The sequence below is a fragment of the Chelonia mydas genome, chromosome 8 (assembly GCF_015237465.2).
Source record: "Chelonia mydas isolate rCheMyd1 chromosome 8, rCheMyd1.pri.v2, whole genome shotgun sequence".
In the NCBI taxonomy this organism is placed as follows: domain Eukaryota; kingdom Metazoa; phylum Chordata; order Testudines; family Cheloniidae; genus Chelonia; species Chelonia mydas.
The window spans coordinates 93,492,608-93,515,517 of record NC_057854.1 but is presented as its reverse complement, the minus strand read 5'-3'; the positions used below and the strand labels follow the sequence as shown (position 1 = coordinate 93,515,517).

The following is a 22,910-nucleotide window of genomic DNA, read 5'->3' as shown; positions in this document are numbered from 1 at the left end:
ATTTCCTATAGGTCTAGCAAAACAAAGAGCCCGTCAAAAGGAGGAGTCTCCGCAGAGACACATACTGCTTACTCTCCATCGCAGATCTTGAACCGCCATTGGCTGGTTTGTAACTTTAAGGCTGACTTCTAAAAATAGTCTTCCTGCATGTTGCCAGCATGGGGAGGTTGGGAAGTCACAAAATGGACTAGCAGGTTTGATTTTAAAAAGACTCCGCAAGAGTTAATGAAAACGGAGCTCTTCCTGGCATGTAACACTTATAGCCTGTGAATTCCACGGAATGCAGCGATCCTGCAGTGCGCTGTGGCTAGTGGAGGACCTGGAATCCAGTTCATGGGTGACGGTGTGATATTTTAATACGAATGTACTTGACACACATTGTAATCTCTAACCTGAGAATTGAACCATTTCTGGAACGTCGTATAACAGTAGCTATGGAAACAGAGCTCTCCTATTAGACAAGCAGGAAGGAGGATAAAGCTACTTTGAGAGAATGCGCTGCATTCAGCTGTGCCAAGCCCAAAAGGACAGGGACATTTCAACAGCAAAGGCTTAATTTTGAAAACAAAACCATTTAGATGTCGCCTGCAGACCGTACGAAAGAGAAGCTGCTGCAGCACGGACTTTGTATAAAGAGATGCTGCTCGCTCAGAAAGAGGAAGAAAGTTGAGGAACAAAATCTAGACGGGTGTCTGGTCAGTTACTCATCAGAGGTCAAGTTCATCCCTGCTGTAACTTCACTGATCTAAAAGGACAAAGCGTGGTTGTCCAGTCAGTTTAAAAAATTACTTTTCCCTGGCTGTGTTTTTGTGGTTTTACAATCACAGCTTCCATTTTTTTAGATTGTTTGTTTGTTTTTTGGTGGGTTTTTTCCTCTCCCCTGTTGCTTTGTAAAAGATTCTCAAACAGGGGAAAAAGAAAAGGAGTACTTGTGGCACCTTAGAGACTAACCAATTTATTTGAGCATAAGCTTTCGTGAGCTACAGCTAGCTCATGAAAGCTTATGCTCAAATAAATTGGTTAGTTTCTAAGGTGCCACAAGTACTCCTTTTCTTTTTGCGAATACAGACTAACACGGCTGCTACTCTGAAACAGGGGAAACTGACTTTACAGGGGAAGCTATGAAACTGGATAGGTACAAACTACTGTGCATCCACAAAGCAAACTAAAATAAATATGCTTTCCTCCCCCCCGCCCCTCCCCCCACTCTCTAAACTTTTTTTTTTTTTTTTTAGGTTAGTGTCCCTTTACTTGGAGTTGCACTCAGGAACAAATCTGGCTTCATGAGTCAGAGACGTTCAATTTGCATAAAGCCAAAGCAGCCGGACAAATGGAGAAGTAGACAGGTCCAGATCTATGGATAATCTGGCTAGTAAAACACTGAATTCTGAGAAGTAGATTAGTGTGTTGCTATTTTCTCTTTTATTTATTAAAGATGTGGAATGTATCCTGTTTCAAAGAGCCCAAGGCTCAAATATGGTACATAGTAAGTGGAATAAACTACTGCAGGAGTTGTTGCTGTTCCTATCAGTCTGACTGTAGACGGGCATGGCAACGTAGGGTCTGTATTTTGATCTGATAGTGTTCAGAGAGTACTAGAGTGGCCAGCCCTGCAAACAGGCTGTGATCTGAAAACCATGCTGTGCTCTTTCTGATTTAAAAGCAGGGTGGTGGAAAATTTTCCATCTAAACTATTTTTAACAGAAAATTGGGTCTTTGAATAAATGATTTTTTTTCTTTTGAAAAGTGTTGGCTTTCTGTGGAGAATTTATATTTCGTGCTATACTGAAAACTGAAATATTTTGTTTTAAAAATGGCATTGTGGGGCCTCATGGGAGTTGTAGTCTCAGCTGCCTTATGCTCCCATTCTCTTTCGTGGGATTAAACTCTCTGGCTGGACTATACCTTCCACAATGCACTACTTTCTCTGCTCTTGGTGAGGGGAGGAAGTTTGTCAGGAGCCCCTGGCCCTGGCCTACCATGGGACTACAGCAGCCACAAGGTGCCATTTGAATCAAAATATTTTGGTTTTCATAGTGGAGATTTTCCTAGGGAGAAAAGAAGAGAGTATTTTCTGCCCAGCACTATTTCCAATTCCTGCCTGGTAGCAAGAGGTGAGCCAGAACCAAAACCTCCCCAGTCACCACTGCACCCCAAACTTTGGGGCAGTATGGGTCCAGACCCAGTTTGTGGCCTGGCTTAGCCCCATCTCCAGGAGTGAAGATTCATTTGGAACTTGGCTGACAATTCTGCCCACCCTGGCTGCGAGCTCTTAGGGGCCACTTGGTGCTCAGCCCCATTCTTGGTGCTGTATAGATGATAAATAATGATGCCCAAGGCAGAACCGAATGCTGCCCACTCTCCCTATCTGGGCTGGTTCTGCTGTGCTAACCAGAAAGGAGAAACGGCTTGTTTGCCAGTCAGGTAAGTGATAGACATGTAAGAAGGTGCCACTTTTACACAGGCGTTCTTCTGATAACAGCCATGCTTTGGGAGGGATTTTAACGAGTTAGATGCTCAGTTCCATGAAATTTCAGTGTCGCTGGGGAATTGGGGGCTTACCACCCTGGGCCTCCTTTGACACTCCCTATCTTTGCATTCTAGCTGAGCAAAGTGTGTGGTTCTCTCCTCCCCCGAGGCTAATGGGAAAAGGGAATCTTGCTTTTTAAAGAAAATATTTTTTTAACCTGGACTGTTGCATGCGTTCCTGCTGTGGCTCCCCCAAATGCTTTATAGTAGGGGGCTATTTCTTAGCCCCAAGCCTTGCAAGCTGATGGCATGGGGCCTTTCCAGCCCTGAGCCTTAAGGGGCAAGCAGACGCTGCTTCTATCAACGGGGTGTGGGAGAGTCCCTCTCTCCAAAGCACCTTGCCTGAGGTGGACATGAGCCCTTCCTGCCCCTTTGCACACCTGTGGCTGTGGCGTGGGGCAGGCTGCAGCTGGGCCCCTGCTTGCTGCCCCAGGAACTGAGTTCCAGTGTGTTCTCCCCAATAGGGCTCAGGGTCTGCACTGCCCGCTGGGGACCTGGCCGATCCAGCGCTGGGCATGGAGAGCAGGGAGCGGTATCGCAATCCCACCGAGGTGCAGATGAGCCAGCTGGTGCTGCCGTGCCACACAAACCACCGCGGCGAGCTGAGCGTCGGGCAGCTGCTGAAGTGGATCGACACCACAGCCTGCCTTTCTGGTAAGCGGAGCGGCGCCGCGGAGTTTGGCCGCCCACCAGGAGCTACGCCCTAAGGATGCCAACTTGCTCATTTCTGAAAACTGGACGCTACAGCAGGAGAGCCGGAACCTCTCCCCACCCCACTTCTTTCCCCGAGGCCCTCTCTCCCCTCCCCCTTCCTCCTCGCTGGATCCCTTCCCCCAACCAGCTGGGTTTCCTCTGCTCCAGGGCTAGGACAGGAGCCTGCCTGCCCACGAGATGCAGGTAGGAGGTGCCCTAGCTGAGCAGGGGGGTTGACGACCCAGCCCCTCCTCCCTTGGCCCCCTGACCTGTGGTAGCTGGACTTTTGGTGTCCAGTCAGTACATGCGATCAGACACTGTGTACTGGGCCCCTTTCAACTGGACATCTGGCAACGCGGGCATCCGCTGGGCTAGCTCGGGGCTTCAGGGCTGCTTGTAAAGTAGGCCAGGCCGGTTCTGATCCAAACCACGTTTTGTGCACTGCCTGACCCTTGTTTTCTTTCACTCACCTCCATTCTCCATAGAACTCGCCCGCCTTCCTGTTGGCCATGAAATCAGCTGATGTACCCCCTCATTTCTCTATAGAGACTAGAGAACATCCCTGAATAAAGGATGTAACCTTCTAATAACTTGTCACAGATTTCTATTCCCAGGTACCTCAATAGTGATCTGTTCAGTGCTTGGTCTGAACATCTATGGGACACCACCATGGTACCGTCTCCGTTGCTTGTCTTCAAATGAGTCATGGGGTCCCCCATTCTGTGGGATCTCCCCCCCCCCCCCCAGCTCCTTCTCCTCTCTGCCCATCTGATGAGGTCATAAGAGCTCAAACTATCGGGATGGAAGTTGTTGTGGACAGGATACCTCTGAAAAGGGACAGCCTAAAATATAATAGAGAGCTAAAAGTACAGCCTTTGGTACAGGAGTTTCATCTGATCAAGTATTAACAGAGGAAACGTGATCTATAAAGAGAATATGTAGGAACAGCATTGGTAAAAACTAGCTAGCAGATGTGTTCCTGCTATTAAAAGGTCCAGTCCCTTTCCTGGCTAATACAGGAGTGTGCTTGTCAAGCAGTCTGTAGTGGCTCAAGAGCATGAGTGCCAACCTCGGAGCAGACTCCTGGTCTAACCACTAGGCCAGACTGCCTGCATCCCAATCCTACGACACCAGTTCAGCAGAACGGTTAAGTGTGTGCCATTGAAACCAGGCTTAAAGTTTAGCACGTGCGAGTAGTGCTTTGGTGGTGAGGGGTGGGATTACTCTCATCTGCTGAAGTGTTTTGCTGAACTGGGGCCAAGGGGAGGACGCTAAACTAGATGAACCAATAACCTTGTCAGGTACGGCAGTTCTGTCCCAGTAGAACAGGGTTATGTCTATGAGTGTGTTCAGACTGTGGGACATATGGTTGACAGGTTCTGTATCTTAACATGACAACAAAGGGGGAGAACAAACAGGAAAACTTAAATGTGGAGGAGAAGCAAATAAAAGGGGATGACTGATCTAGTCCTTAAATGAAAGGGTTTTCAAATTACTGGGGGATCAAATATGAAGGTGAGCTGGGGTGCAATTCAGAACAAAGCATCAGTGAGATGGTGAGGGAAATCCTGGCAAACTGCTCTCACGGGAGTTCCCCAGAAACCGAAGAAGTGAGATCCCAGTAGGGTTAGCATGGAAGAGGATCCTGCTTCTTAAAAGGTGGATGGGTGGATCTGAGAGCTCTCCCAAAGATAACACAATTGTGCAATTTACTGTAATGAAACTCTGCTCTAGGATTAAGACTCTGATGCCACAGTTTGAGTTCTTCCTTGTGGTCTGGGAAGTGGGTCTGTGGAAGGCTCTTATGAAGTGGTCCACAGAAGGAAAAGGTTGGAGAACCCCCTCTTAGAAAATGTAACGCTGGCAGGGCCGAAATGGTGACATTGTCCCCCCGTGTGTATGAGAGACTCAGATGTAATAGTCCTGTAGATTAGCCGTCTGCAGTGTCCAGCTGTAGGTGCTGTCACAGCATGGTGTTCATGCAGCGCTTGCTAAGGCTGAGTCACCACTCATCTTGCAGTACCATGTTTTCAAGGGTTATCTGTCCTTACATACAGCATAGCTACCAAACTCACCCTCCATTTCGGTCAATTTCGCAGTCATAGGATTTTTAAAATCGTAAATGTCATGATTTCAGCTATTTAAATCTGAAATGTCATGCTGTTGTCATTGTAGGCGTCCTGACCTAAAAAGGAGTTTGGGAGGGTGTGGGGAGTGGTCGCAAGATTATTGTGGCCGGGATCCAAGCAGAGCCGCCCCCAGCAGCAGCGCAGAAGTCAGGATGGCATGGTAGAGTATTGCCACCCTTACTACTGCACTGCTAACTGCAGAGCTGGGCGCCCAGCCAACAGCTGCTGCTTTCCAGCTGCCCAGCTCTGAAGACAGTGCGGAAGTCAGGGTGGCAATTCCCCAACTCCCTCCCCCTCCAAATAACTTTGTGATGCCCCCCCTGCAACTCCCTTTTGGGTCAGGACCCTAAATTTGAGAAACGCTGGTCTCCCCTGTGAAATTTATGTGTTTTTACCCTATACTATACAGAAGACCAGATTTCACAGTCCATGACACGTTTTTCGTGGCCGTGAATTTGGTAGGGCCCTAAGCATAGCTTCTAGCTGAAACTTGGTACCCAGGGCCTTTGCCCGCTGTCACGTTTCCTTATCAAATGAGGTTGTAAAAACCAAATAGGCATTGGGATTTAAAATAAAATGTTGGCAAGAGTTTGATACATGATGCTGTCCTTAATTGGGTTTCCAGTTTGGGGATTGCACTTCCAAGAAAGCTTTAGAGGGAGGATGGGCCAGTGATTAGGGAAGTAGGCTAGGACTTGGAAGTCCCAGGTTCAATTCACTGTTCTGCCACAGACTTTCCGTGTGACCGTAGGCAAGTCACTTAATCTTTCGGTGCTTCAGTTCCCCATCTGTAAAAATGGGGATGATGGCACTTCCCGACCTCACAAGGGTGTTTTGAGGCTAAATACGCTCACGCTTGTGAAGCTCTTTAAGGTCTGCTGACGAAAAGCACCATATAAGAGGTAGGTATTGGTATTTATAGAACCCACGCTCTTGGAGATCTTCTAGCCACAGGAGATAACAAGGCAGTTTCCAAGGTATAGCTAGGATGTCTTTAAAATATAAACTACCCACCAATTGCTTACAAGATAAATAGACATCCTAGCAACAGACAAGAATGTGGAGGGAGACTTGAGGACACAGGGATATAATTTTTTTTAAAATCTAATCTAATTTATCTCTGTTTAGTAGAATGTACAATTGGTTTAACTGTTACAATATGTTCGACAGATTTAGGGGGAAAATCAGCTAAGAAAACTGCTCCATTAATTTGATCAGTTAGTGTACTGGGATCAGTATGTCTGTTGACTGGAAAGATCAGACAGGTAATCTGTGTGCTGGCCGATGTTAAACACAGACAGCCTTTGATTAAGGGAAGTACAAATGGGCATCTTCTCCATGCAACCTGTGGTGACCCTCAACATAGAGGAAATCTTGTGTCCTACGCACACTGGACAATGTGGATCTGCAGAGACCAGAGTTCCATATGTCTGTTCAAAATCTGCAACTAGAGTTGCAAGAACAGAACAAGTCCATTTATTTGGTGCACTGATTGTCTGAAGGTAACTGATGCGGTTTGTTCTCCTTTTTAGCCGAGAGACATGCTGGCTGCCCCTGCGTCACGGCTTCCGTGGATGATATCTATTTTGAGCACACGATTAGGTAAATGTCTTGCTTTCCTCTCTTGCAGTTTGCTGGCTTTGAAAAAAGTCTCTTCTTCTGCATGCAGCAAATATTCAGGAGCTGGAGTTTGTACACCATGTTAATTATACCTTTTGTTCTGGACAAATAAACCACATCCCCTCAACCCAGTCCAGAGGGAAGGGAATGTAAGACACAGTGGCTCTGAACCCAGAATCTGAGACGGACCCTACAATATGCCTACATGTTAAGGGCTAGAATCCCCCGGGGATCTGACAATGAACAACCTCATGTTACTTATCTAATAATATTGATGTTTAGTTCATTTGGGAGGCTCTTGCTTGGTTATCCTCCTTGTTTTTTCTCATCATCTAGCTGCTCTTTTATTTGTTCAAGCAGCCCCCGTTGATTAAGGGTATATCTACACTGCCAAAAACTCACCTCAGTACCCGTGGCAGTGAGTCTTAGCGCCAGCTCAACTGACTTGTGCTTATGCCATGGAGCTAAAAATAGCAGTGTTCCCACTTGGGCTGGAGCCTGGGCTCTGAGACTCATCCCCCGCACAGGGTTGCAGAGCCGAGGCTCCTGCCTGAGTGGGAATGTTTAACACTGGTAATTTTAGCCTCACAGCAGGAGCCCGAGTCACTTCACCCTGGCTTTGAGCCTTGCTGCTGCAGGGATGGCTTTTTTTTGTTTGCATTTTGCGGTGTACATGTAGTGCTTATAGCCCAGAAGACAAGGCTGTCTGTAAATACCTCTGTAGCACCTTTTCATTCAAGGATCTCCAGTCCCTTGATAACCATTAACTAAACCCGACAACATGCCAGGAAGAGTAGGTAAGGAGATATAGGGATCATTGCTTCACCCACAGCTGAAATGCAGCCAGCTCTGGGGTGGAACACCCAGAAGTTGTCTAATGGCATGTGATAATGTAACATTCTAGTGTGCAGTCAGAAGTGAAGAAGTACTTTTAATTCTAAACTCCTTGCTGTCTCCATAAGCTTTGTTGAATGAAATACTGTACTGCACTGCATGTGGACTTATTCATAATCTTACTGGCTTACAAGACCTAATGCCTCCTACAGTGAGAGCACTGTGTGGCTCTGTGAAGAACTGAATGTATAACTTCAGATCCAGCGAAGTTTCTGAACTTTTGAGTGCAAGCAATCTCAGATGCCATTTCTCTGAAAATGTTAATACTGTGTTAAAGGCTCCCTGTGATTTGCAGGTATTGCATTAGTAAAGGGACACACACAGTTCGTGAGCTCGGGCCAACATTTGTCCATCAGCAGATTTGAGAGCTGTAGATACAAGATATCTTAATGTCCTCAAGCCTCTTTACAATTTAGAAAAGGTCAGTTAGTTCATTGCATATCTTCCTTTCTTCTAACGTCCATGGCATGATTAGGGGCTACCATCGCAGTTCTAAACCATCCCATATGGCTCTAAATGCGCGGCTGCTCCTGAAGGTAGTGGCTGCATCCAGCAGTCATGCGTCTTCTGTTCTGTCAGACGTCCTAGGAAAATCCTGATGGTGCATTAACTGCTAATGGACAGTCCCTTGATGGGTAAACTGATTCAGATAGGAGAACTGACCTGAACCTTGACCCAAACCTCAAGCCTTTATTGGAGGCTTATTTTTTAATGTATTCCATTTATTTTACATCTGATTCTTGTCCCAGTCAGACGCAGGAAGGAGAGGAGAGGTGGTACCTGTATCTCTAACCTGACAGGAGGTAGAAGGCACAGTACCAGAAATTTCACACCCGTCTGTTCTCCGGAGACAAGCAGCCAGCTCTTGAGCCTTGAGAGCTTGAGATGAGCATTCAGTCACCTGTTCGGATTGTTTTCTAAACCAAACCTTGACATCTATTTATTTTTATTTTTTTTTAAGTGTGTCTCATTGCTAATCTGCAGCAGCTGGAGTAGACTATCCAGCAGCAAACTTAGTGAAGTAATAATAAGCTAGATCAAACCCCTCTCTTCTGTTTGAAAGAGATCCAGAAGGGCAGCTAGTTCAATAATGGAGTGGCACAGGATTAATTACAGGCATACCAGTCATGTACGGGATGAAAAATCCTTTGGCAAGACTTCTTCAGTGTTACAGTGCCCCAGACAGAACATTAACATGTCATATGTTTAACTGTACTTTTGTTGCTCTGTCAGTATATAAAATATAGACAAATGACATCTAGATGGCTCAGGAATTGGGAGTAGCTGTGGAGACTTCTCCCTTGAGCAATAGTTTCAATCTGTCCTAGGCCAGTAGTGATAAAAGTTCCCACTTTGGCTACTGATAGGTGGCCTGTGCGAAATGATTTGGGTATTTTGGTTGGTTTCTTAGATCATCCTTATGTGAGATTGACTAGATGAGAAACAGAGCCCTGTTCCTAGAAGCAGGCATTGCCTCTGCTCATGCTGCTAACTTTTAAGTGGATAAATGGAGATCTGTCTCACGTGCAATCACTTTGACGTCTCTCAGCAATCCTCCATTCCATTTAAAATCTATAGCAAAATCACGAAGGGGATCCAAGATAGTAGCCAATATTAGTAAAAATCAAATTAATAAAGGGAAATGTAAATTTGTGAGAAGCTTTTTTTAAAAAAAAAAAAAGAGGCGGATTGGTGGTTTTGGAATCTCCCACTAATCTTTTGGTAATTGTGTTAATAGACTTTGATTTATTTGATGAAATAAAGTGAAAAATGGCCAGGTGATTGTTTAAAATAATTTAATCTTGAAGACCAATTCCTCTACATCTTGTTTGTGCTCCAGAGATGGAGACACCATCATGTAATGTGCCACCTTTTATGTGTGTGTTAGGAATTTATGGCCCTTGTTATGTAGACAGCTGATAAATAGCAGACGGCTGATAAATAGAATGCCGTGGGAACATACAGCCTTACCAGTATGTCTTAGAGAGTGCTCTGAGGCTTCTTAAAAATGTTAAAGTAACTAAATCAAGCCTCTGGATTCAACCACTTACTCTAAATAAGCTTTAAACACAGGTATTTGTGACTCTTGTTTTAACGTTCCTTTTTAATTCTGTAGTCTACTGGCGCTGAAGCTAGGTAGCGGTTGGACCCAGTTGCGATAGATGGTATGGAGAGATCTAAGCTAGCTGGCTACCTTCAACTCCCATCAGCCACTGGGAGCAGGCTTCAAGCTTGAACCTGGTTTAAACCTGCCAGCCCCAGTGGCTGATGGGAGTTGGCCACCTTTCTCCAGGACAGCCATTGAGCTGGTTACTCTGCATGGAGTAAGACTGAACAAGATCCAAACCTGAGAGGGGTGGGGAGAGATTCCCTTGCCCTCCTGAAAGGAGTCTTGTGTTTGTATTTGTTTCCAGGCTCAGGCCTGGCATTGCTTGTCAGCTAGGTAGGAAGGCAGTTTGCCATCTAATAGATCAGGGCTGACTAGTAGTTCTCCCATAAGAGTTTCTACAAACATTCAGGGAAAACTCATCAAGTTTGGACCTATATAGATTTGGACTCCATGGTGGAAACCCTGTAATCCTGCTGACCTGCCCTTGCTGCTTCTCCACTGTGGTGCAGGGAAAAGATCCCTATATGAAAAATGAATTAGCTGAAAATGAGTGAAATCTCCAAAAGCTGGCTGTTTTGTTTGGAATGGCCTTTTGGGGACTCTCCCTTGCCACCCAGTATGATGATAGTTAGATGCCTGACGTAGCAAATTTTGATGAGAGTGAGAGAGTTGCCATTTTCCTAGGAGGGTTAGAGTCCAAACTATATCTTCCAAGTAGAGATCACAAAACTGTCCACAGGCATTTGGGGTGGAGAGGGGCTGAGAGGTTCTCAAGAATTCACCTTCATAGAAACCAGGAATAGAGGCTAATCCTTGCTATTCCTCCATTCAGGCATTAGGCAGATGTGAGGGGGACAGCTGTGTTCTGCGAAACTGAGCGGGATTACAAGTGGTCCCGCACAGGGCTGTAGTTGGTACCGCTCCAGTGACTGGCCACAGTAGAGAGCCAGAATTCTCCTTCTCCAAAGTCATGGCACTATCATTGCCAGCTTGTCCTGGGCTGGAAGCTTGACGTTGTTCTAAGGTCTCATCCTCTTCAAAAAGAAACCTTTTAATGAAGCTTAAACTCCTATTTTTAACAATTGAGCCAGGGGACTTGATGTGGACTAGTCACATTGAGCTTCATGCTAGGAGCAGGGTTTACCCCCGACTAGCTGACCCGATGCTGATCCTGGCTTGTCCTCTTCGACACTGTCCTGTCACCAAACGCACTGTGGAGAATTGCGTTCAGTCGTGTTTAGATCTCCTAGTGAAGATGGGCCAGGGCTGCGCTTTCCTGCTTGGTGGTGTACTGAATGATCTGGAGAAAGCAGCTAGCTGAGGAGTTCTTTTTCTAAAACGCTCTTCCTAGGCAAGGCTCTCTGTCTCTAGAGCATGACTGGGGTCACTCGGGAGCCCAATGTCAGCTTAGAACAAAAAAGGTAAAAACATCGCAGCCCGTGTTTTTGCACTTCCAGGCTGGGGCGGAACAATGGCTCTCTGCTGCTTTGACTTCCATGGCTGATTTTGGTGCAGACCAAGACCTTGTACGGGACTTGGAACTGTCTGGGCAGAGAAATCCAGCTCGCTGGGACTCCTGCCTAGTCATGGGAGTCAGGGGCAGTCTAGTGATCTCACTAAATCAGTGTGTGCTGTGCTGTTGGTTTGTGTCTTGGGATGATCGGGAGCGCTGTAGAGGTCGGGATGTCTGCCCTCTCCTTCCCCCTCCCTCATCTCTTCACATCTTTGCTCCACACCTGTCCTGTTACTCTCTTCTTCCCCGCCCCCCTTCCCTTCTGTGTCCCCTCTCCCTTCACTTTTCTTTCCTTTTAGCTGATCCCGTCGTAACTAAACCGAGCCCCGCAAAATGTACTGGAGCTAGTGTGCTGTTCATCACATTGGTCACCCGGCTTGTGTGTTCTTCCCCTTCCCTCGCTCGGCGTCTGTCTTGTCTAGTTGGACTGTAATCTCTTTGGGGCAGGGACCACCTACTATTGTGTTTGTACCATGCCAATCACCACCTTGGTTGGCCCTTAAACATCACCATAATAAACAGGATTAATAATAACATAATCTGAGGGTCAGAGGCCGAAGGTTAGGGGTGCCTGAGCCTCTGTTGGCTGGTTAATGGGCTCCTGTTGTAGACGGAGCGGGATTGAAACAGTTAGAAGTGATCGTTACAATTAGTGCTATCGGGCCTCATGTGTGGTCACTGCCTCGGGGTGGTGTCTGCTTTGTATAAAGAGCCAGCAGTCGCCACTTGCATACACACACCCCTTGGTCATCGATGGAGATAGAACTCCGGGCCTTCAGTAATAAAGCACGTGCCCCTCCCACTCGAAAGCAAGGAGAGAGCCTGGAAGCTGTATGTAATGAGCCGTCTGCTACAGACCCTGCAGCCAACTGCTAGGACACCTGATTGCATGTGCTGTGCCGGTGTGTGTATACGTGCTTGCCAGGACTTGTGGGCCAGCCATGTGTATCTTTGGAGAAGATCCATCATGTAAAACGTGGTGAGGTGGGAGGGAACGCAGGCAGCAGGGATTAAACTGGAACAATGTATAGCTCTTCTGCCGAAAAGCTGTAGCCATCTTTATCTGTGGAGGAATTACCTGAAACATGAGGTCCTGTTTCAGTAAGCTCATCTAGATTGATTTCACCGGTATCTTAAAGCAGGTCTGAACCCTGCTGCTGTCTGTGCCATAACGTTCCTGCCTTTAGTCACTGCTACTGCAGGAGTGTTGGGATTGCTGAGCACACACCGCTCCAGAGAAGATCTGAAAGTTCATTGGGCCAGTAACCTGTCCCCTTGGAAAGCTTTGTATGTTCACCGCTCCAGAGGTTTCAGTGGGCGCTGTGGGCTCACCTGCAGGGATCCCTTAAGGGAGTCTGTGGTAGAACCTGGAACTGAACCCAGATTTCCTAAGCCCTAGTTCAGGGCCTTCTGCACAAGGCTGTCCTTCCTCCCAGGGTGGGCCTTATCCAAGGACCTGATCCAAAGGCCACTGAAGCCAATGGGAGCCTTTATATTAATTCCAGTGGGCTTTGGATCAGTTCCATAGTCTGTCTCTTTGTTTCCTTTGAGGGCATGGTGTGTTTTATTTCCCCCTCCACACACCCCACAACCGGGGAGAGAGAGACACTTAAAAAAACCCAGGAAAATATGACTTTGTAAAACCACAGATATTGGCAGTGGGTACGTGCAGTTCCTGAAACTACTCACCTAGCTTTTAAGAAGAACTGACTAGATTTCAGATTGACAGTGTCCCTTTACGTGTGTGCTGGTATGTGTGTCAGAGGGCTCGACTGTGGGCTCATCTCAAGAAGAGACCTGTGAGTGAGTTCATGCACCCTGGCACCGGCCCTTAGCTTTTACAGCACTGGGCTGTATCAGTCCATGAGGTGCAAGAAGTGAAGAGAGAAAGCTGATTGGGTCTCATGGGGTTAGGGGAGCTCTAAGGCCAGAGGTCTATCCCACTAAGGATTTGACTTCCTGACTCCAGTTCTGTCCATTCTAATGCAGTCTACAGCAAAAATCAACGTGAGCAAATGGAAAACTACTTCTAAAAATGCACAGTATTGGATAAACAGCAAACACTAGGCTAGGCAGGGGGCAATCTGGGGCTACTTTTTACCATACAAAGTGGGAATGTTCTACTGTGTTACCACCTCTTCCTAGTCTCCTTCCACATCCCTTCCCTTTGTCTACTGAGTCTAGTCCATTCACCTTATGCATCTTATCGTAAACTTAAAGTGTGAGCTCTCTAGGGGCAGGAATTGTAATCTTGTTACCCTGTTTGCATAGTTCTTACCACACTGGGACCCTGATCCCCAGAGTTCCCAGTCAGGGTGACAGCAACAGAAATAATCCATGAATCCAACAAAACCAAAGGTTATTCCTAAAATGTGGTGAAGTGAGTTCTGTAGATGACGTACAATACACTGAGAGCGGACAATGTCCTTTGTACCCATACCCTCCTTTTCTTTTGTATCAGACAGATTCAAATAATGCCTCCCTGGCAGCAGCATGGGAAGAACGATGTCTGGTATGAATACGGAAAGTTACAGCAGTAGACTAGATTTAGCAGCTGGCCTAACCTAGTGGCGGTGTGTTAGAGTAGCATTAACCTGATTGACACCAGTATTCAGTACCTACTGGCTTTGACATGCACTGAGGCCATTCTCTTAAACTCTGCATTTTTTCTGTAATCTGAGATCACTTTTATGCCAACACCAAGCCAGCCTCTACTGGAATTGAGAAGAGCTGCCGGTCCCAAGGAGGTGTGATGTAAAATGTAGTGTTAGCTGGCCGTTCACTGCTCTGGCTTCTAGAAAACGTAACTAACGATATGCAGCTTCTTCTCTCGGACCAAGGGCTCATGTCTGTGCCTACAAACTCTCAGGGCGGCTCCCAGAATCTAGGGTGTTCTGCATCTTGTAGGATTGAATCTCCAATGTGCACTATATCAGAGGCAGATGGTTTTCCTCACTAAGAGGGCATAGGTATGGCATGTGTCATGCTCAACTGGAATGAAATTGTAGTGAAACTTTACAGTACATCCACTTCCATACTCGCACGCTTGCTGCAGTGATCACAAACGTAATATTTGTCAGCTTTTTGCAAATTGTTTTTTCTTGTTAGCGGGAGCTGACACAACAACACTGATCACGTTCTACAAGAGAGCCCTGACTGTTCTACAGTAGTGCCTATTACATGCCGCTGCTTACGCATAGCGCCTAAGATGGCTACAACGGAAATAGAACTGAAGGAAGGAAAATGTTTCTCTCTTTTTGCATCTTGTTTGGCCGTTTCCTTGTTTTCCGTGTAGAGTGGGCCCATCAGTTTCCTTGGGTCTTTCCCTTGGGGGACAGAAACATTTTGGAAAAACAAGAAAATTGGGTTTTAAATCCCCCAAAACTAGTAAAGAAGCTTGGGGGCAGGAGTGGGGTCTGAAATTACTTTGAATCCAACTCTTGTAAAAACTGACTAGATTTCAAGTTGATTTTGTCTTTTAACAGGCTGATTTACTTAACTTTCGCAGTTCCTGACTTTTGAGGGATTACCTGTGCCGTGTTGCAGTAGCATTAACGTTTTTTTTGCCTTTAATTTCTAGTTGTTTTTTTTAAAGGCGATGGGAGGATGTTCAGTTTTATAACACATTAGTTGGCAAAGTCTAGCTGGTGTCTAGCAGTATCCTAAATCAAGAAATGCAATTTTCTGAACAGGGATTGGTCTGATTTCTTTAGGTAGTAAGGGTGCTGCGTGTGTGCACTTTTATAGTTAGTTTAAGGCCAATATGATGGCAGCTTTGCACAAAAGCTGCTGCATTTCTTATCAATAGAGGAAGGTACCTGCAATGCTGCTCCTACCAGTCAGGCTGCGAAAGGTGCTGCTTTCTGTTGTAACACTGTTGGTTTCCAACTTGTGTTTTGTGTCTCTAGCAAGGACGATTGGCATCTTCCACTGACACCTTATTGTATTCTTTTTTCCAGTGTTGGGCAAGTTGTTAACATCAAAGCCAAAGTAAACCGAGCCTTTAACTCTAGCATGGAGGTTTGTATGCTTTAACCTGCTATCTTTTGGGGCTTCCTACTCTCCAGCTTTACTGTGACCCTGCATGTCAGTGCCTACTGTGTATCCAAGTATAAGGGATTCTTCTTTTCTCTTTCCTTAACTTTGACCATTTTAATAATCGAGTAGTAATCCCTAGAGGGTGATTCTAGTCTGCTAGTCTTTGGTGTGTGTGTTGGTCTCCTTTGTTCAGGGGAGTGTCAGTATCAACGTTCGCTCTAATTTTTGACAGGCCGTGTGCGCAAAAAATTTCATCTGTGCAAATTTTTGTGCACGCGGTGTTTCGCCATGTGCGCGGTGTTTAGAGGGAACAGTGGGTGTCTGGTTTTCATTTTGGTGACCAGGGAACTAGCCTTGTGATCTGTTCACTAGAAAACAGGGTAACTTGCAATGCAGTTGTTGCTCTCACTGTTCCTGTTAAAGGGAATCAAAATGATCAGTTACTAAACTGGGACCAAGCACCAGGACGCTGTGTAGAGCTAGCATACAAACACAACCTCTTCCTCTTCCAAATAATTCTTCGCTGGATTTGAATCCTCAGACTTCTCACGTAGTGCCTTGTCAGGTCGTTCAAACCCTCTTTTCCCCCAATAGAAATAACTCAAACTGAACAAGTCTCCCCTATCGGTCGTGTTCTGTTCAATGCCTTTCTGTTGTGATCCCCTCCAGGTTGGCATACAGGTCAGCTATGAAGATCTGTGCAGCGGGAAGCAGTGGAATGTGTGTAAGGCCTATGCTACTTTTGTTGCACAAGGCAAAGCAACTGGCAAGGTAGGAACAGATCCTGCAGAAATCAAGCTGGTGTAATTTCTACCTGTCAGTTCTTGGCACTGACAAGAACCTACTTTTGGGATCTGATCCAGCATCTATTGGAAAGACATCCAGTGCTTCAAAGGGCACTGGATTAGGCCCAGGACTGGCTCTAGGCACGAGCAAAGCAAGCACATGCTCGGGGCGGCACAATTCCAGGGGCGGCGTTCCAGCCATTCCTTTTTTTTTTTTTTTTTGCATGGGCAGTTGCGCTCTCGGAGCTTGAGGTGGCAAATTTTTTGCCTGGGGCTGCAAAAAACCTAGAGCCGGCCCTGATTAGGCCCATAAAATCAAGTGAAGATTATTTTTAATGTGACACTACTGATGTCTGCTGGAACTCTAAGTCTGACACAATGTAATTCTTAGTTGTATTTTTGTACCATTTAGGACAATTTCTTTGGCATATGTACGAAGACAGTGGGTCATTTTGTATAGACTGTGTTTGTATATGTTGTAGCAGAATGGGGCCCTGATATGACTGGCATCAAAGTGCTACCACAGTGTCGATGTGAAATAATAACTTACCCTGTAACATCTGTATAAACTGTTTTTTGATTAGCTGCCTGCCTAGCTGGTTCTCTTCGTAGAAGGGACTAGATTTCTCAAAGGGTTGGTAGGTAGGCTTATAAACATTAACAAATAAATGGCATTCCTGTTCGTTTACTGAATGTTTTTAAAGCCGAGGATTTCTTGGGATAACCAACTTTCTCTTCAGTCTTGTATGAGACCTAAAACTTAATTCCTGATACTTTAGGGCTATTAAAAATCCGACAGTTTGCTGGAAGCTAGTCCCAGAGTCCTAGCCAAACTCCAATTTGGGTAATTGCTTTTCACCTAAAACCTCCTCTGTCGTCTAAGGTGAATATGGGGTAGACTTCACCCCACATCGTACACCACTGTATAGTAATGCAGTGTGCTGCTCAGCTGCTGACATGTGCATAAGGGCAGGGTGGATTGATTTAAATCACCAATTTTAGTCATGATTTTAACCATCAAGCAGAAAACCCTGACTTTATCAATTATTTTTTTTTTAAACAATGATGTTTTGCATTTGTACTTTTTAAATTCTTTTCCTAAAGATAGGTTGATTCTCAGTGGCTGGTAACCATTAAATCACATTGTGTTTCAACCAGCTATACTCTCCTGCACTAAATTTTGTACTGCTTTTTGCTAACCAGGAGGATCTGTATATGTTTGTTTAAGCAATTAGATAGCTTAATTTACATTTATTCAGATTTTTTTTACATTTGTGTTAGAAAAAGGTGAAAGTTGCATTTTTTTTATTCACCTACATTAATTTTTACTTCCAATTTTGTATTTGGATGGAAATGCAATTAAAAATGCACAAAAACAGACTTTTAATTTATTTATTAAATAAAACTGCCTTAAGTGTGCTGGATACTTAAAAGAAAGCTTATCAGAACATGTTTTTCATTTTAAAACCAATTTATTAAGTTTAGATGATCAACTGTTCATCTTCAGTTAGCAAAGTGAACAGATTGTTTCCGGTCACCATGTCCTTCAAGATTTTAGATCTAGCATATCTCATCCTTTCACACCTAGTTTTTATTCACATATTGGAAGATAAAAATCAAGCTCTCCTGCTTTTGCAACTCCCAGTTCATTTCTTCTCCTTGAACGAACTAGTCATTGAACTGAACTAGCTGAATAAACTGAAAGGAAGCAAATATTCTCTGTGCACCTGCAAAAGAGGTTACAGCTGTCTAAAGCTAGTTTAGCACTTCCACAAACTCTGGCTCCAGGTGCTTGCCTGCCAGTTCACTGGGATGACTTTCTTTAAAACTGGGGAGCAAATATACACGGCGTAATGTATTTTGTACTTACATTTGCTGTAAAATATTTTAAATTAAGCCTTAGCATAGGTTGTCAATTCAAATTTTATTTAAATAGGCCTATTTTTTAAAATAAACAAGTCTGTATTTAAATAAAAAGAAATCAGCCTGATGTAATTGTTCTCCACCCTGCACAGAGGGGTCCAGATTAATCTGAGTGGCAGAAGTGATTCTTGTGGAAGAAGCATGAGGTAGTTGTTAGGGAAAACTGGTGGGAGTCGGGAGATCAGTATTCTATTCGTGGCTCTGACAAAAGCTTCCTTCTAACTGTGGGCAAGTCACGCCCCTTCCTTTCACTTGTGTGCCAGTTTCCCCATCTGTAAAGTCAGGTTAATACTTGCCTGCCTCAGATAAAGGGACCTCGTCCACTGGAGTTGGGGGTGAGAAAGCCTGGGTTCCATGCCGAACTCTACCACTGACCTGCTGTGTGAGGGCTAGTCACGTCCATTTCTATTTTCCCCACTCACCCCTTGTCTTGTTTTTTTAGATAGTCCTTGCCCCAAAGAACTGACAATCTTTTGCTGCATGTTTGTACAGGACTTAGTCCCATGAGGTCCTGACCTCAGCTGAGGTCTGCAGGTGCTACTGTAAAGCAAATAGTCATTCGTGTTGGTAAAGTGCTTTGAGATTTCCTGATGGAAGGTGCTTTGGATGCAAAGGACTTCTTTGTGTAGTGATTAAAGTGCTTTAGGGCTGTTTGGGAAGAAAGGCACAAGGAGGATTTCTGTCTCTCGTAGAGAAGCAGCACCTCTAAAAGCGAGTAGAAGAATTCAGTCCCCTAAGGAATCAGATTTCCCCATGTGGAATGTTGGAGTTTATCACTGGAAACATCCGTTAGAATACAAACGTCCTTCAGATAAATAGGAACATTTTCCCTCCTTTATGTCCCCTTTAATCATTGAACTGCATCCCCCTGGGACCAGCATGGAGATGGGGAAAGAGCCACACACTAACACTCTGTCCTCTCTTGGCATGTAGATGAAGCTAAAGCCGCTGACTCCTCAGACAGAGGAAGAGAAGATGGAATACAGCATTGCTGCTGAGCGCCGCCGAATGCGGCTGGCCCACACTGACACCCTCAAGGATCTCCTCACCAACAGCACCATGCAGACTGGTAAGCTGCCCTGCGGATCCTGCCCCTGAACAAAAGCAAACTAATAACTGTGCCCGGTGCTTGCCTGACTGCCTTGAGCTGGTGTCCAAAAACAGTTGTCATGTCTGTGTCAGGAAAATAATTCCACAACTTGGGGTACGGTTACCGGGTAGCAATATTCAGAGTGCTATACAAGTATTAACTATTCCTTGCTATATCCCTGCCAGGTAGGTAAGTAAATACTCTCCCCGTTTTACAGGTGGGAGAAATTGAGGCAGAGCGAGACGGTGACTTTGCCAGGGCCACACAGTGAGTCGCTGGCAGAGCTGGGGTTAAAAGACAGCATTTCCTAGCTCCCAGTGCTGTCCTCCAGACTCTGCTGCCTCTATCCTATAAACCTGGCCTCCACTATAAGGTCCTAGCCACCCAAAATACACTCCCCATGTATCGCTGCTTCTTGCCTTGGCTTATTGCTTTTGTAAAAAGGCCCCCACGTTGCACTGTCTTATTCCGGTGGGCTAGTAGAAGGGTGATGTTGTGTCTGCAGCACAGGGCTTGTGGGGAAGGAGATCAGGGTCCTGTTTCAGCCTCTGTCATGGATTTGACCCTTGGGCAGTGCTGAACCTCTCTGCCTCCATGAAATGGAGAGAATATCGGCCTCACAACAATTGTGAGGCAAGTGCATGAATGTCTGTACCATGCTTAGAGTTCCTCTGATGGAAGGTGCTGTCTGTGCAAAGCACTTGGTGGTAATGTTCTGCAAAGCCACAGAGATGAGCTGGATCTGATCCCTCCTCTCACACTCCATAGGCTTTCAGGGACGGAGCTTGCTGAGAAGAACGCATCCAATCTCTTTTGGGGAAGAGCACCTTGCATTGCTCCCCAGTGAACGCTCTCCTCCATTGAGCGGGGACAATGAGCTGCTCTCAAAGCCTCAGTTGGATGGCTGGTGACACTGGCATAGGTGTAGTGGGGGAATCCTTCTGCAGGCAGCAAGGCAGTAGACGGTCCCCTGGGCTGGAAGGGGGCAGGGCATGGTGGTGGATGAGAAAATGGTGTTTGTTTTTTGTTTTGTAGCAATTAGTTGAGGGATGAATTGTGCAAATAACATCAGCCCGGTGGGGTGAGTCTTTTCCACACACCACTCTGATAAACATGTATTTCTTTCATGCCAGAGCGTGAGAATGGAGACTGCAACACCGTGGTGCCTGCTGAAAAGACAAGGGTGGAGAGTGTGGAACTGGTGCTGCCCCCTCATGCCAATCATCAGGGAAACACGTTCGGCGGCCAGATCATGGCGTGGATGGAAAACGTTGCCACGATAGCAGCAAGGTGCAGTTCTGAGCTTCTCCTCCCCAAGGCTGGAGATGCCTCTGTCACAGGAGAGGTTCTGATTGCGTGTGCTGTTAGCATCTTCTGCTCCTTCATTACCTAGTCCTGTAGTGAGGCACAGCCTGATGGTACAGCAGTCAGGGAGGAAGAATTCTGTGCAGTTGAAATGACGTGGGGAGGGTGCCAGGTAATTATCTGCCCACAACTCAACGGTTAGTTCCTCTGTTCTTGCCAAGAAAAAACCCTCTGAACTTTTAACGATCACTATGGTCAGGACCTAATTTTTCTTTCCAGTCAGGCCATTGGGCCTACAACAGTCCAGCACTCCAGCGCCCTGCTTGGGCCTGGGTTTGGCATTGAGTCAGAGGGAAGAGCGCCACCACTGAGGTGCCAAGAGCACTGTCTCTCTCTGGCAATGTAGCTTTGCGGATCTCCTCCCTGCATACTGACTAGGCCCGTCCCTCACAGCCTGAGATGGGGTGGACTCAAACTGCCCTTTCCGAGCGCTACTCTTGGGGAGCCAGCTTTGGATAGACTGCCTGACTAAGGGATGCCATCTTTGGCGTTTGCCTAGTGAGACAAGTTCCTATGTCACGATGTCGTCATTGCATCACACCACAAGGTTTAACACATTGTGTCAGGTGTGGAAGATGACGTGGGGGATGGAGGGGTGTCTCTGGGTCCCATAAGCCTCACTTCACACGAGGTGGGAATCACACCATCGAAATAAATCCCACAGAATCAGCTTGACTGTGGCTTCACGGTATCATGTGCGCCTTCCTTCTGGTGAGGCAGCTCTGTTGTGGGGAGCGTAACGCCCTTGGCCTGACGGTAGCAGTACGTTTCCCCTGTGAGGATTCTTCCCCTGTGTGTGTTTGGAAGCAGCTTTTCTGCAAAGCTGGGCAGTGTTTCTGATTCATGTACAAATGCATAGTCTGGTGCGATGTCGTGACCAGGGAGAGATTTCTAGTGTATTGTTGTGATCCTGGAAACATTTCTTCATGACCTGGGGCAAGTCACTTCACTGCTCTGGGCCTCTGGTTCCCCATCTGTAGACAGGGGGATAGTGAAGATTCCTGCCTTCATAAAGCACGTTGAGAGTGACTGATGAAAAGAGCTATTTAAGAACTGGGCGATATTTATTATAAACCTTGAAGGATGTCCAGGACTAATGTATTTTGTCATAGATAAATCAGCAGTTGTCCATTAGATGGTGCTCTGTATGCATTAATTATGGGTATTCTGCATCCTCTGTGTGTGATGTGATGGGAAGGGAGGTAGCGCAGGAGTTAAATGTCTTATCTCATTTTTCATCATCTACCTTTTTTGTGTTTAGTTTTTTGATCTTCAGAGACTAACTTTGAGTTCTCAGGTTGACTTGTACTGAACAAGGAGTAATCTCTGTTCTGATTTTTACAGTGGAATGGGAACGATAGCCCCAGAACAGCTGCACTTGAAGGGCACCGGTAGAGATTCAGACCAAATTTCTCTCCCCCTTCCCCCCTGCCCAATTATTTAATCATAAAATGTACACAGCGCTCCAGGTGCACTTGGGTTGGCTGCTGGTATCCTTCCACTGCCTGTGTGACTGTTGCATTCTTGCTTCTCTGCCAAAATAAATGTGGGCCCAAGTCCCGCGCCATCATTTGGGCGCCTACCAAATGCTAACACTGCAGTGCAGTAGCAGGAGGAAAATGCACTGTGAAGGACTCTGTTCTTTAGATGACGTTTATTTAAATCAAGCTCCTTTCTCTCTAGCTCTAGTGACGAAGGGGGAGGTAAGGATCCTTCTTTGAGTGGAAAGGGGATATAACCAGTGACCTGGCTACAGAGACTGGCTTGTAATGAGCTGATCTGGTCGTGGCTTATTGGTAGAGTTTTGCCCTGCCGCATGGGAAACGCAGAGTGTGGTCCCTGTCATTTGCTCCCTCAGTTGGCTAGGAAAAGGGTGCTTCTCTTTGCACAAGTGACCCTCTGAGCTTGGAGAATGATTAGTCACAACATGAGGAATCGGGGCCAAGAGGCTTGGGGCCGAGGCAAAAGACGTATTCTCAGGGGAATACAGACTTCAATGGCCGCCTTTCTGAGGGCAGCAAATAGCCCCAAATATCTCAGGCTGGCTGAGCGTGGCTGGGGACTGTGTAATGGTGATAGCTGGGCCACATCAAAGTATTTGGTTTGGGGTGGCTGCATATACCTGTGTCACCTGGCAAGAACCAGCCTCCTGTCCTGTTCTCAGGGCTTTCTGGCTTGAGTTGTTTCCCTTTTATGCACAGACACTTGTGCAGGTCTGCTA

At 46.1% G+C, this 22,910-nt stretch overlaps 1 protein-coding gene across 9 annotated transcripts in view; it reads left to right on the top strand.

Annotated features, from left to right (window-relative positions):
* ACOT11 (acyl-CoA thioesterase 11) overlaps window positions 1-22,910 on the top strand; it is a 114,843-nt gene that overhangs the window by 73,175 nt on the left and 18,758 nt on the right. For 6 of the 9 annotated variants that reach the window (XM_043552761.1, XM_043552766.1, XM_043552768.1 and 3 more), the window contains 6 exons: window positions 2,994-3,183; window positions 6,884-6,953; window positions 15,448-15,508; window positions 16,196-16,297; window positions 19,168-19,303; window positions 20,458-20,614. In XM_043552761.1, the coding sequence (XP_043408696.1) occupies window positions 2,994-3,183; window positions 6,884-6,953; window positions 15,448-15,508; window positions 16,196-16,297; window positions 19,168-19,303; window positions 20,458-20,614 (716 nt within the window). Of the gene's footprint in view, window positions 1-265; window positions 344-2,993; window positions 3,184-6,883; window positions 6,954-13,949; window positions 14,001-15,447; window positions 15,509-16,195; window positions 16,298-19,167; window positions 19,304-20,457; window positions 20,615-22,910 lie in introns of those variants that run through there. The other 3 variants (XM_043552760.1, XM_043552763.1, XM_043552762.1) reach the window with 2 other exon arrangements.